This window comes from Herpailurus yagouaroundi, unplaced genomic scaffold (genome assembly GCF_014898765.1).
Source record: "Herpailurus yagouaroundi ecotype Mexico unplaced genomic scaffold, PumYag 201, whole genome shotgun sequence".
NCBI lineage: Eukaryota > Metazoa > Chordata > Mammalia > Carnivora > Felidae > Herpailurus > Herpailurus yagouaroundi.
This window is the reverse complement of record NW_024412432.1, coordinates 1,502,096-1,517,365: the sequence shown is the minus strand read 5'-3', so window position 1 is coordinate 1,517,365 and position 15,270 is coordinate 1,502,096. Positions and strand designations below refer to the sequence as shown.

The following is a 15,270-nucleotide window of genomic DNA, read 5'->3' as shown; positions in this document are numbered from 1 at the left end:
TGCATATAGTATGTGTATGTCCAAAGGAGGAAGACATATTACCACCCATAGATTAGAATGATTATTTCAGAATTCTCCGATAAACCCAGCTTCTTCTTAAGTATCCCCCCATTTCCATTCAACTAATCTCATCATCAAATGAATTTTTAACTGTATTTTTACATTTCCTAGGGGTAAACCACTTACTAGATTTTATTTTTAATAAAGATTCCACAAACTGAATTTGATTTTTTTCATAAAAACACTATAGTAGAAACACCTAACAATACCCAATAACTTAGGCAAATAATCATGAATGTAGCAATTACTAAGTTATAACTTATACTCTAATAGTGTCAAGCTTTCTAAAATACTTAGCAGAAATATTTATACAATACAATGTACAAAGTTCTTATCTTTATATTTCCTTATTATTATAATCATAAATTGTAATATGACGGAAAACTCATCAGAATCACAGAATATAGAAGTACTTCCTCAAGGCAAATCTTGATGGATAGTTTTGAAGAAACTTTTTAAGAAAACATTAGGAACAGTTAGGGGCTTTTGCAGGAACTGGCATTTCTTTCTTATTCAGGTCATGATTGCAAAATTTCCTTTTAAATACAGGCATAGTATTCCAGTTGTTGGCCATTCTACTCTTTAGCAGAAAGAGGAGTGGATTTATTTTGCTTTCTTTAGCAAGCAACCTCACCCTCTCTCCTAGTGTTAAGGAGGGACAGTATTGTCTTTTAAATTCCTAATCCAGTCTTTTTTACTGAACTTTCCATTACTCGAGCCTTTATAACTGTTGCTACTTCATTGTGTTGCCTCAGTGTCATATGACTTCACAGCTTTGACACAAGTGGTAATGAATGAGTTTGAGTCCAATTCACATAATCTGGAAACTTTTCATCTTGGCCATAGGCCTTGAATTTTGCTTTATGGCATAACTATCACTGCAATTGGAACTAAACTTTGGAACTTTTTTCCTTGTATCCACTATTGTAAAGGATACCATTTTACTATAAAGTAGTGAAACCAGCTTTGTAACAAGGCCACTAAAATGTTTAAGTTAATTAACAAACAAAATTTTGTTTACAATCTTGTTTCAGTACAAAGTACTCTACTAAAATGAACCTATCTGAACCTAGATAGATTTTGTTTGTTTTTAATGAAGGATAGGGTATTAAGCCCATGTGTGAAAAGAATGATTATCTAACACAATCAAGTTTTTAAATATAGAATTCTTGGCAAAATTAAAGATCCACCTGTTTGATACCTGTGTTGAAAAGCTGAATTTTCCTGAAGAATTTATAAAACTGACTTCAAAAAAAAAATGTATCCATACAAAATGTGAGCTTTGTAATGCTTTGCCAGAGTCAGAAAGACCAAGAGTAATCATGTAAATTATTGAAAATTACCATTGTCTGGCATGATTTCTCCATGGCTTCAGAAATTGCAGTATATGAGGAGGGAGTGTTCTTGGTTGGCCCAGTTCCTTCTTTTTCTGTTTATTTCACTTATCCTCACGTAAACATACCATCTCTCCTTACAATAATAGATCATTTCTTGGGAATCATCTTAAGATGATGAGCCTTTTTATTAGAAACTTATAACAGTCATCTGTTTTCTTGTGAGGTAAAATAAGTGTGTCAAATCTCTTACAGATTTGGGGCGCCTGGGTGGCTCAGTCGGTTAAGCGGCCGACTTCGGCTCAGGTCATGATCTCACTGTCCGTGAGTTCGAGCCCCGCGTCGGGCTCTGTGCTGACAGCTCAGAGCCTGGAGCCTGTTTCAGATTCTGTGTCTCTCTCTCTGCCCCTCCCCTGTTCATGCTCTGTCTCTCTCTGTCTCAAAAATAAATAAATGTTAAAAAAATTTTTTTTTTAAATCTCTTACAGATTTATCTTTAAAGGTCAGCATTTTCCTCTCTTTGTTGATGCTTTAAGATTCAAGAAACGATGTCTTTAAGGAAAGTACTTTCAGCATTTTATGTTTGTTCATCTGAGTCACAATAGATACTTAAGAAGTCAATTTATTTTCATTAGAAATGGTTTGCTACTAAAAAAACATACAGTTACAGGGTGCCTGGCTGGCTGTGTAGAGCACGTGAATCTTGATCTCGGGTCATAAGTTCGGTACCCATGTTAGATAGAGATCACTTTAAAATAAAATAAAATAAAATAAAATAAAATAAAATAAGATAAAATAAAATAAAATAAAATAAAATAGAATAGAATAAAATTCATACAGTTATATCTTACATGTTATCCAATGTTCAGTTTATTTCAATAAAATGAATTTAAATATAAGTTGAAGAGATAAGTGATTTATTTTAAAAAAAACTAAATGTTCCATCTTAAAATTTAAAAATTGGCTTGTCATTTTTAAGTCCCTTAAGGGAAAGGCCTCTTTGTATATGTAAATATTTTTGTTCTCAAATGCATAGCATGGTGACAGGAAGATAACAAGTACTCAGTAAATATTTGTGGAATGAAAAACTCTTCCCTACACACATTCATTTATATGTGCCATTTCAATCCCATTGAACTCCTATAAAAGAAAAATAATTATGTCATCAGCCAGAATCTGTGTCTAGCAAACTCCTGTATGTATGTCTGAAAAAAAAAAAAAAATAATAATAATTCTTTAAAGATAGTTTAACTGGGTATAGAATTCTAAGTTTATATATTTTTTTCCTGTCTGCATGTAGAAGGTATTGTCTTCTGGTGGTGGTGGTGTTCATGAGAAGTCTGTCTTCAGGTTGATTGTCATTTCTTTGTGGGATATCTTGTTTTTTCTTTCTGGCAGTTTTTAAGATATTCTCTGTGATATAACAAAGTACAGATTTATTTTTATTTTTCCCACGAGAGATTTGCTTTCCCTTTTTAGTTTGAGGATTCATGCCTTCTTCAGTTACCTGCCATTATGTCTTTATATTATCTCTTCTGTTTTCTCTGTTCTTACCTTCTAATATTTTACAGACTTTGGTATGTCTTCTGCCATGTCTTCTTTCTCTACCACTTTATCAACTATCATTGTAAGACTGTTTAGTATGCTGCTTAACCCATGTTTTGAGTTTGTTCCTATCTCTATTTTTTATTTCAAAACCACATTTCCTTTTTAGAGTTTGTGTTTGGCTCTTTCAGATCTGTCTATATAATACCAGCCCTAGTATATTCTATTCTTTCCTTTATCTTTCTGGACTTGCTAATGATTTAAAGTCTCTTGCAGATTGCTTTGTTATCTATAATTCCTCAGATACATATTCTCACACTTGTTGCTTCTGCCCATTTTCATGGGGGTGGGTTTTATATATTCTTCATAATTTTTGCCCAAACCCACCCCCCCGCGCCTCCGCCGCGGCCGCCACCACCACCCATCAGCATCAAAAGCATTCTCTGGATTATAGAAATCTTCCCATGGTATGTTTTTATATTCACTCCTCATTGAGATCTATGGTTTTCACTGATTCTGGACCAGTTTTTTATGTTGGTTTTTAGCTTAGATTTTCCATTCCACCCAGGTGCTACAAAATCAGATTCCACAAATGGCACAGGCTGGGCATTCCAGTGATTCTTCCTATCTAGAATAGGAAGGTAGCCTGCTTCTCTTCTGTGTTCCCAGTTTGGACTTTCCTAGCTTTAATTTGCAAACTGGATAGCCTCTTAATTCCTACTGTGTTTTTGGTTTGTTTGTTTTTTAATACAGGGAGTTCAGTCATTTCCATCTCCCCTCTATACATGGGGTCTAGTAAACTATAACTTAAGACCCTAACTCTGGACTGCTGAGCATCAGCTCCTATTCACCACTTCTTTGTTTTTGGCACCTAGAGATTTACCTTTCTCACTTCTGAGCTCAAATGTAATTTTGTTGTTGTTACCAAATTGTATCTAGTCTTCTCATTTTGGAGTGGGGTAGGGCTTTCCATGTGTTCACTGTACCATCTTCTCAGGGAAATTGGAACCAATAATTAAAATTATTTTTTTCTTGACTCAGTGTTTTTAACAATTTATGTTAGACAAGCAACAAGTATAGTCTGTAAAATAAATATAATTCTATATATAGTGTCAACCAACTGTAGTTAGCATCTTAAAATCACTAAATATTCTGGCAATCTAGTAGAGATTAAAAGGTAGGATTTATGAAAATGGTTTCTTATTTAATTATCACATAAAGATTGTTATTATTTTAAAGTTTGGCTACTTATGTAAAATTAAATAAAAATCTGATTAATAATATTGAGGGAAATTACTGATTTAAGAATTTTAAATATCTCGTTTTTATGCCATTATTTTTATAATCATTAATTTTTATTCTCATTTAGGATTGTGGATATCAGCATGTATATAATATCCCAACAAACTTGACAATGAAGGCATCATATTATTGCTATTACTTTTATTATATCTTTAAGAAAGATATATTCTGTAACATATATTTTAAATGATGGACACCATGGAAACATCATAGTATTGGCATTACTTTTATATATTTCATAAATATATAAAATATAAATATATATTTATAAAATATATTTATGAAATATATAAAATATATAAATATATATTTATATGAAATATTTATTTTATAAATATAAATGTTTATATTTCAAATATATAAAATATAAATATATATTTATGAAATATATAAAAGTAATATATAAAAGTAACTTATTCCTGTATCTTCTTTTTAAAAATCTAAGTTAACTAACATCTCTCATATTGTTATCAACTAGAGAATATGATATACTTGATTATAAAGAGGTTTTGGAAAAAATAAGGCCATCTCCTCATTTGACCAAAAATGACTATTTTTTCAGACTTAGGTTTTGCATTCCTTCTCTTTCCAGACACATAAAGAAAAAATGAAGAAAGATATATTGACACTTTCAAAGAAAGACCAACAACTAAGTGAAGGAAGCATTTCATTTCCCCTTTACATTTCACACCCTGTAAGCCAAAAGAAGAAAAAAGTCTACCGCACAGACCAGACCACCTTTATAATTGGAGAAACACCAAAAGGGATCCGCAGGTATGTGTATAGCAACACTGGACTTTAAAAATTATTCTCAAAAGAAATATAGCTACTTAATAAAATACACAAATAATTTGAATCTTAACCATACTTGGCAGCTGAATTTGTATACTTCAAAAAATAAATTCAAAATGTTTTAGATGTTTTTAGAAAGCTAATCCCTCAATTGATAAAAAAATGAAATCATTTTATATGGATAAATGAAACACTTAATTGCATTTTATTTACTCTTTGAATATTGAGCACCTAATATGCACTCAGGCATTGTGCTAGGTTTTACACAGACAGGATAAAAAAGGACAGAGTTTATAGTGCAGTGAGAGTTAAACCATAAAACTTTCAAAAGTTAAAAAAAAAATTATAAATAATTATAAAATGGTGTATTATAGGAAAGAAGTGGACAGGCCTGGTTGGTAGAGAATAAGGTGACCTGGAGGGGGGCCAATGGCTTTCTATTGGGTAGAGAGTAAGACCTCACAACAGAGTTGGCATCTGAGACCTGAGGGATAACCAGGCAAAGAACTAGGTTAAGGACATCCCTAGGGAGCAAAGAGGTTTGATGTGCTCAAGGAACTGAGAGAAGACTAGTGTACTTAGTGCATAATAAACCAAGCAGAAAGACATGAGCTGAAGGCCAAGACATAGATGGGGCTGGAGCATGCAAAGCTCTGTAGGTTGTGGATAAGAGTTTGGATTTTGTCCCAGGTGTGTCAAAGCTATTGAGGCATGAACATGATCTGATGTATGTTTCTCAAAGATTGTTCTAGTTTCTTTGTGGAAGAGAGCAGACTAGGGAAGACCATAAGGAACTAGCCAATGGTGGTTTACGATAGAGTGGTTCCCATGGAGATAGAGTTTGGTGGATGAATTCAGTTTGGTATGGACTGGTTGTTGGGAAAGAGAGAAAACAAGACTACTCTTAACTTTTCCATGGAGCAACAGACTGGATTTACTAAAATGGGGAAAACTAGGAGTTTGGACTGAAAAAAATCAAGAGTTCTCTTTTGCTTGTATTAAATTTGAGGTTCTATGGAAATAGGATTTGGGGACTAAAGATCTAAATGTGGAAGTCATCAGCATTGAGATTTTAAATGGTTTTAGAGCCACAAGTTATGTGAACAGCCTAGGAACCCAGCACAGACAGAAGAGAAGATAGGACTGAGCCTTAAGGGGACAGTGGCCTGCTGGGTAGGAGGCACACTATAAGGTCCTGAAGTCCAAGAGGAATGAAAATTTCAAAATGGAGGAAGCACTTCATTTTATTAAATGCTGCTGAGAACCAGAATCAGATGAAGTGGAAAAGTGCCTTCCAGAACTGGCAGGAGAACTCACTGACTGCCTTGATGTGAGCAGTCTACAAATCCCTAGGCAGACTCAGGGTGAGGTGGGAAGCAGGGGATGGGCAGATCTTGAGACTGGTCTGTGAGTGTGAAAAGTTGCGGTAGTTGGAGGGCATTGTGCAGTCAAAGGTAAATTTTTTTAAGTTGGGAAGACAATAGAACCTATTTGTGTGTTGAGGGAAAAAACCAATATGGAAAAAAAGAGATCATGCTGGAGAAGTGGTAACAGAAGTCCTGCAGAGCAGGAGAGGGTGGGATCCAGACTACTGAAGAAGGTCTAGCCTTTGAGAGGCATCAGAAGAGGAGGGATGGAAGATGGGCATAGATGCGATATTTTCTCAATTAACTGAGAATTAAAGTATCAAATCAGAGGGAGAGAAATTTCAGGAGAGAAAAGTCATGAAATAAATCATTTATCAATTAGAACAGCAAGCTTGGTGAGACTAGAATTCATGGATCATGTTAAGTCCCTGTTGGAGAGTAATTCCAGTAAAAGCATCCATGCAGTTGTGCAGACTTTGTTCAGCCAGGCTTCAATTGCTCAGTTGCAGACACAGAATAGGGAGATGGCTGGGTTTTATCAGGGGTTAGAATGGAGGGAGAGAGAAGCAAAGAAGCTGAAAGATGTTTGCAAAGGAGTAATTATAAAGTCGAACCTAAGCTAAACAAGGGGAGGCTTGATGAGGTCAGAAGTATCTTCCAGCATTGTTGTCATGGGGGAATTAAACAGTTGAGCTGGATTATGAGGTGACTAAATTCAGGGATTTGCAGGTTGTGCAATTAATGGTAATGACAATGGCAGTATATGTCCTTAGGAATAGGGACCTGACATTCTGTTGAGTCTTGGGGAGTGGGGGATGGTGGTAAAGAAATTGGTGGGCTAGGAGTTGGAGTTACATGGGCCATCCACACGGATGTTGGTGTTGTCAAGAGTGATGGCAGGAGATGGGAAAGGAAACAGGATTGATCATGAGTTCAGTCACTAGGAGGAAGCGACTAAGAGGTCAGTTGACAAATTGAGGGAAAGAATGGATTAGCAGGATAGCATAAACCTGCAAAAGGGAAAGGAATCTTTAAGAAAAAAAAAATGGTCTGGAAGCAGCATGTGAAGCATGAACCCTGAGGTTTAAGATGTGAGGTATAAGAGCCTTATCTTGTGAGGGCCGTATGGGAAGAGGTGGCATCATGAGGGGATAGAGGGACCATCTGGGGAGAAGAACAAGGGAGTTGGTAGAGCATAGCCTCATTCCAGGGGCTGAGGAATGGTCTGGAAGGCTGAGGGATTCCATTAGATTGGGGAGGAAGAGACTAGGACCAGGAAAAGGCCTCGGGTTACAGGTGACTGAGGAGTAGTGACTGAGCTAAGCAGGGATGAAAGGCATGGTTGAATTGACCCTGAAGGCCTCTGAAGACAATGGGCAAATGGTGATGGTTCTCCCTGTTCCAAATTCTTTCCTCACGGGTTTGGTAGCTCCTCAGCCCTTGGGTGCTGGTGTGGTAGGCTAGAGTGTGGCTCTCAGCTACCCACCATTGCCCAGAAAGGCAAACACCCTACATGCTACAGTAGCATCTCTCCTCATAAATAGACTTACAATGATGATTCTGGGCAAATTTGGGGTAATTTGCTTTGAGCAATTATTTTGTTCAGAGGCAGACCATAATGGATTTTACCAGTTTTTAAAGAGCACAAGTGTCTTTATCTCCGTTAGCACTGTATATAAAAATAAAACTATTAACAAATGATTAGATTTTTCTTCTCTCACTTTCTTCTCTGCCCATCCCAGGGAATAGATGCCTTAGGCTAAGTGAAAGACTAATGTTAGAATGCCAACCTCTGACCTAGGGATCGATGTCAGAACTGCTGACACATCTTTCCCCCTAATCATCCTCTTTTATGAGAATCACGAATCCGTACCAGCTGTGGCCATCAGGTCATCGGAATGAAGTTTCAGTTCTCCCTTCACTTAAGAAAGCTCAGGCAAAGAGAAGATGACTTAGCTGTGTCCCACCATTTTCCCTCAGTTCTCATGAAAAGGGGAGAGAACTTGAATTATATACATGACACACAACTACTCTGGATATATTTGCTAAAATATACCTGTCTTTGATTTCCTTTTTTTTTTTTTCTTTCTTCTAGTGACTTATGAGTGTCTACTTTAGTTTATTAAATTTTCCTTACAAAGTGGCTAGTTTATACCTCCTGAGTGTACCTTCCTTAAATACTTAGAGAAAATTCTTTTAAAGACCAAGAATTATGAAAGCAAGTTAGAAGGCAAAAATAAAATGAATTATAATCAATCATATTCATCCTGTAAAGGACAACCTCCCAGCCTAATTTACTTGCATACTACTGGTATAACATGGGGTCAGAAGCTCTCCTCCCAAAAGGGACAGAATTGTAAGATTCTGAGTGAGGTCAGCACAGCAAAGGTGAAGTATTCTGGCAGCTTCTGAGACACCACCAAGTCTTGGATAAATAAGACATCAGCCTGTAACTTTGCCAATAACTTAATCTTCGCAGCACAAATATTTATTAGAAAGGCCATGAAAATGGATTTGGAGATGATTAATAAACAAAATAATACCTCATTATTTCATATGAAGTAAAAACTGGAACCTTTTAAGAACGTGCTTGTTGCTTTCCAACAAGAACATTGGCAATTTCCAGGACAGAAATTTGGAAGCTTGTATTTGTGTTATTAAATATTCTCTTGGCAGCAAGAGTGGCTGTTGCTCAGGCATAGATAATATCTGGACTTGGAACAGTGAAGAGGACCAGTGCAGTGAAGAGGACTAGAAGGCAGGGTGCTCATCTAAAGCCACAAAAGTCATGAGCATGCACGATGGATGCCACTAAAATCACAGGAAACACAAACTTGACATAACCTGGCCTGAGCAGCAAAATAATAATGGCTTTAAAGCTCCAAATTACATACATTACAAATAAATCATTATTTTACCCTCAGGATTCTCTGTTGTGTGTGCAGGATAAAATTCAAACTTTTGAAATTGACATACGGACCCTTCATGATAGTCAGCCTCTTCCTTGGCAATTTCTCCTGCCCCTCTGTGTACCAGGTTCTCTCTGAAGTGGGCCTGTGCATGTTCCCTGTTCCCTGGCCGGTTTCCTCACTTACCCTTGCCTGACTGGTGACACCAGAGAAGCCTTCCCTGCTACCTTACCCATGATCCATCACTGGCTCAGGTACCCCTTCTGTGGGAACCCACAGGACCCTGTATTTACATCTGTAGTGGGATTTATCACTCTCTTCTGGTTTGGTTTTCATGTGTCTGTCTCCTCCAGCTTGACTATAAACTCCTTGAAGAATATGGTGATCGGCTGGTCACTGCTGTATAGCTCTATGGTGCCTAGCACATAGAGGGTCTATAAATGTTTGTTGAATGTATAAATGAATGTTTTAAGGAACTATATCAAATATAAACATAATTCTAAAACTTTGGGACTTTTAATCATGTGTTACAACACCATCTGGCTTTTTTTAAAAGAATGTTTACAAACACAGAGCTCTCCTGATTCATGGCCCAACTCAGCATCAGCAAAGCAATACCCTCTGTCTTTGTCTGCTCCATCTGCCATAGCAAAATACTATAGACTGGGGCTTAAACAATAGAAAGTTATTTCTCACAGTTCTAGAGCCTGCGAGGTTGAAGATCAGGGTGCCAGCTGATTTGGCTCCTGGTGAGGGCTCTCCTGACTTGCAGATGGTGACCTCATCGTGTCCTCTCTTGGCCGAGAAAGATATTTCTGATGGCTTCTTATGACCTCATTTACCCTTAATTACCTTCTAAAGGCCCTATCTCCATATACTCTGACTGCGGTTTAGGGCTTTGAAGCCCATAATGAATTTGAGGGTGTTGCAGTTCAGTCCATAGCACCCTCACCTGGGGAAAGGAGCACAGTCTGGTGTCCAGGGTTGTGAAACAATCTTTCTGCCTCTGTCTTACCAGGGTTCTGGAAGGTCCATTTTCTCACACATGCATACAACAGCTTTTGTTAGTATCTTATACTAAGAGTAAAACTCACTCCTTTAAATGACATCTCATTTCTTAGTTTAGCTGTCTATACTCAAGGCAGGCCAGTTGGGGGAAGAAAGAATCTAGGTTTATCAGTTTAGAATTTTCCTTTAGGACCATCAAAAAGTTGTATGAAATTTCTTTGTTGTATTTGTGGAAGAAGGGAAAAAAGGAGAGAAGAAAAAATCCCTTTATTTTTCAGAATTTTCTCTTTTCATTAAGACCTTTTTTTGACAATTTTATTTCATAGGACTTGAATGCAATATAGATTTTCAGACAGATTATATAAATTATGATTCTCATGTCAGCCGTAAGTTGGCTGACTGGAGGAGCAGCATGCTGGGATCCCATCATTCCCAGGAAATGCCTAATAGTATAAATCAAAATAACTTCAAAAGCTGGTGATTTCATGAACTAGATTTTTTTTTCACTAGCATAAGGAAAGAGGTCACATTCTGCTAGTGTAAAATGCATTTTCATTATGGAATTAAGTTAATATATACTAAATCAATAAGATTACAGTTGACCCTTGGACAACACAGGTTTGAACTATGTAGGTCCACTTACTGGCAGATTTTTTTCCAGTAAATACAGTACTGCAAATATATTTTTTCTTCCTTGTGATTTTCTCAACAACATTTTCTTTTCTCTAGCTTACTTTATTGTAAGGATACAGTATATATAATATATGTAACATGCAAAATATGTATTAATTGACTCTCTACATTATCAATAAGGCTTCTGGTCAACAGTAGGCTAATTTGGGGGAAAGTCAAAAGTTATATTCAGATTTTTGACTACACAGGGAAACCTAACACCTGTGTTGTTCAGGGATCAACTGAACATTGCTTTGTGTCTTTTTTTAATATCACTGATGGTGAGTTCTTTAAAAATAAAATAATAAAAATAACTACTGGTTTTGTTCATTAAATCTTCAGAAAACAATTTGAAGAAATGGCTTCTTATTTTAACTTGCCTTCTGTAAAGGAATTTGCTAAAAATATAACTAATGCTACATCAGAAGAACGACAGAAAATGCTAAAAGACTTTTATGCTTCTCAGTATCCGGAGGTAAAAGAATTTTTTGTGGATTTTGCTTCAGAATGCATTAAAACTTCCTGTCAGAAAAGAGAGAGAGTCAGGAATAAATCTGAAAAAACAGAATCTCTTATAAAAGAAGGGCTGTCAGATTCTGCAACTTTGGCACTTAAAGATTCTCCCAAAAGAGTTTCTCAAATTTGCAGCCCAAAAATATATAAAGAAAAATCCATTGAGTTTCAAAATCACGGTTCCCATAGGGAACAGGTACTTTCTAATGACGGAGAGACTACCAAATCACGTATGAGCTCTACCCAAGAGACTGACAATGGAAAAAACAGCCAAGCATCCAAAGATACTGTAGTATCCTGTTCCCTGAACAGTAAGTCTGAAGCATATGAGTTAGAAAAATTAGAAAATACTATGAAAGAGCAACAAAACCCAACAAGAACAGGCATTTCAAGAAACGGACCCCTTTTCAAAGTGGAAAACAAGAAGGTAGAAAATCCAGTGTTAGGAAACACTTCCGTGGTAGGCTTACTTGGCGACACATCTATTCTTGATGACCTCTTTAATAGTTATGGGAACAGTCCCACACAGCTGCCAAAGAAAGTTCTTTCAGGGCCCATGGAAAAAGCAAAACAGAGACCAAAAGATTTCTGGGACATCTTGAATGAACAGAATGACGACAGCCTTAGTAAACTCACTGACTTGGCAGTGATAGAGACTCTATGTGAAAAAGTGCCCCTTGCCGCACCCTCCAAAAGGAAAGAGGAGCCGAAAACTTCGCTTTGGAAATCAAATGAGAAATTTTTGTGGAAAAAATTTAGCTTAAGTGATACAGATGAAAACACAACTAGTGCACAAAACTAATGCGTAAACACACAATGAATTACTGTAACTATGAACTTCTGCCATCCATGTTTACCACACTGTATTCCACACTATGTTATCTTGAACACAGCTGTCATGCATTTTTATTAAACTCTTGCTCTAGGGTTTTTTTTAGCCTAAAAGGTTATGATGGATTTGTTTTCCTTGATATCTGATTTGATCTTTTAAAAATATGATTGTATTATAGTATGAACCTCTGTTATGAAATAGAAAAAGTCTAGATTTGTTATCAGGAGACCTTGGACATCTGTCTTACTGTGTAATTATGTGCCTGTAGATAAGTCATTTACCTTCGTGTGTAGATACTGCCTAATATGAAAGATGAAGGGTTTGAACTCAACAGTTGTGTCCTTTCAGCTTAAAAACACCTTTGGTTTACTTTCCCAGATTCCATTTGAAGTCATAGGCCGAGTTATGGTCATCCCCCAAATCAGGTGTGCATTGATGTGTTTCTTTCTTACTAGCATTTAGAAAAGTATTAAGTTAACTGTTTTCCTTTTCCCTCAGTATCACGTACTATTGCTAAATTATTTTAGGTGAGGGTAATAACTAGTAATGAATATATGATGTTGTGTTAAAATAAGCTTATAACTGCTCAAAATCAAAGGGTTAATGTTGTATAACTATACTATATGAGATATGACACCAAAGTAATATAACTACTACCAGTAGCCACAGAACACCAATGCCTCAACTTTTTATACAACAATTAGGATTTAATCAATATAAATTAAGCTTTGTATAGTACTTTTGTATTAAGTATGGTGAAATGAGGAAACATTTTATTTGAAACTATTCTCTTTTGCTGAATTGAATTTATGTGGTTTACAATCAACAGAATGTGCTTATTGTTGAGTTCATTTACGTGGAAACATTCACTCAGTCCCTATGTGTCCTGTGCCAGTGCCTCGGGAGGGATAGGTGAGATACTGCTACGGGTGAAAGATAAGGAACCATATCTGTAAAGAGTCATGTGTGTAGAGCCCCTGGCATCATGCCTGGCACATGGCAGCAGGGACCTGATCCACATTCAGATGCCCAATGGTAATTCCCTTAAGTTGAGCTCCTGGAGCTGTGGAAAAATAGAGGAGGAAAAATAGAAAATAGCAGTGAACCCGGAAATGGTGGTACTAAGAGCACTGTAAATTGTTGTTGTGTTGAGCGGGGAGAGCTTCAGAGTACCCAGCCATTGCAGTGGGGAGCCATGGCTCAGAAATGGAAAAAACAAAACAAAACGAAAACAAAGAAACAAAGAAATCTTTTAAGAGACTGAATAACCAAATATGTTTTTCAATGTGATGTGGTTGAGGGCTGTGAAGTATATTTTATGTCATGACCTAGTATATATGTGATGAAATAAAATGTTTATGAAAGAGTATTTACCTGTAAGGCATGCAGTTGTACTTTGATCTAGAAAAGATGCATAGGAATTTGCTCTTTTGGCTCTTGTGTATGTGTGGTTTTTAATGCTCTCATAACCCACTGAATTGATTTTACAACCCATTAATGATTGAAAATCACAGCTTGCAAATCATTGTTTTTTAGATTAATCTTTTTTTTTTTTCCTACTTGCAGCTGAGTTGTGTTCAAATTTATCAGATGCTGAGTTTCACCACTGAGGTGCTTGCTACAAAATCAATGTGTTGTCTAGTCTGTGGTAGACTTGACATAGAAATGCTGTCAGCCTGCTGTGGGACTAGCTGTTGGGAGGAGGTTGGATAAGCAACTAGATGCCCCTTCATCTCAGCTTTTATACCACTTTTAATGAAAGTGGACCTTTCATAAAATAAAATGCTTTTACATTTTTTAATATAGGGGTGCCTGGGTGGCTCAGTTGGTTAAGCATCCAACTCTTGGTTTCGGCTCAGGGCATGATCTCACGGTTTCATGAGTTCGAGCCCCACATCGGCTCTGTGCTGATGGTGCAGAGCCTGCTTGAGATTCTCTCTCTCTCTCTCTCTCTCTCTCTCTCTCTCTCTCTCTCCCCCTCTCCCTCTCCCTCTCCCTCTCTCTTTCTCACTTTCTCTCTCTCTCTCTTTCTGCCCCTGCCCCGCTCACGCTGTCTGTCTCAAAAATAAACTTCAAAAAAAAAATTTAATATAATGACTTTCAAGTCATAAAATGATATTCACACAATATAATGAAATACAATTAAAGATATTTTTTATAAGTAAAAGTCAAAATGGAAGCAAAAATACAGACCTGGAGTTTAAAAATTAGTTTTCAGCAGTTATCAGTGAAATATGTCATTATTTTCATGCAGGCACAGTGTGTCAAGCAGAGTACAGGGTCCGGTATGAAGAGGAGCCAGTCAGAGTTCCAGGAGAGAAACTGTAAGGGTTGACTTTCCCTGCACTGGAACAGTAGGAGGAGTTGGAGAAACCATTGATGAATCTGGCAACAGACACTATGAAGGGCTGACAATAAGAATCCTGCCCAGGGGCACCTGGGTGGTTCAGGCACTTCGGCTTCTGACTCCTGGTTTTGGCTCAGGTCATGATCTCATGGTTTTGTAAGTTCAAGCCCTGATTGGGCTCTGGGCTGCCAGCTCAGAGCCAGCTTGGTATATTCTCTCTCTCCCCCTCTCTCTGCCCCTCCCCTGTTTGTGCTCTCTCCCTCTCTCTCTCCCTCTCTCAAAATAAATAAACTTACCAACAAAAACCCCACATGGACCATATCACTACTAAAAAACCTTCCAACTTCAGGTTTCCAAGATTTTATTTGCCATAGTCTGTTTTGTTTACTTCTTTTTAAAGCACTCTATTGGAAACTGAGGCAAAATACTGAGAGACTTTTGCACTTGAATTCCTTAGGTTTCCCTTAAAGCCCTGAAACCACTTCTCAGAGTAAATTAACATCATCTGCAAGCAGTGTGGCTGCCCCTAAGTGTTCAAGACAATGGAGCCTCACTTTGCAGAGCGGAGTTTGGTGATAAACTTTTCCCC

General features: G+C 37.0%; 1 protein-coding gene across 4 annotated transcripts in view; it reads left to right on the top strand.

Moving 5' to 3' along the window:
• ERCC6L2 (ERCC excision repair 6 like 2) overlaps positions 1-14,762 on the top strand; it is a 148,549-nt gene extending 133,787 nt beyond the window's left edge. For 2 of the 4 annotated variants that reach the window (XM_040450229.1, XM_040450227.1), the window contains 2 exons: positions 4,834-5,015; positions 11,332-13,703. In XM_040450229.1, the coding sequence (XP_040306163.1) occupies positions 4,834-5,015; positions 11,332-12,304 (1,155 nt within the window). In that variant the 3' untranslated portion in view covers positions 12,305-13,703. Of the gene's footprint in view, positions 1-4,833; positions 5,016-8,495; positions 10,919-11,331; positions 13,704-14,588 lie in introns of those variants that run through there. The other 2 variants (XM_040450230.1, XM_040450231.1) reach the window with 2 other exon arrangements.
• Positions 14,763-15,270: the final 508 nt, after the last annotated feature.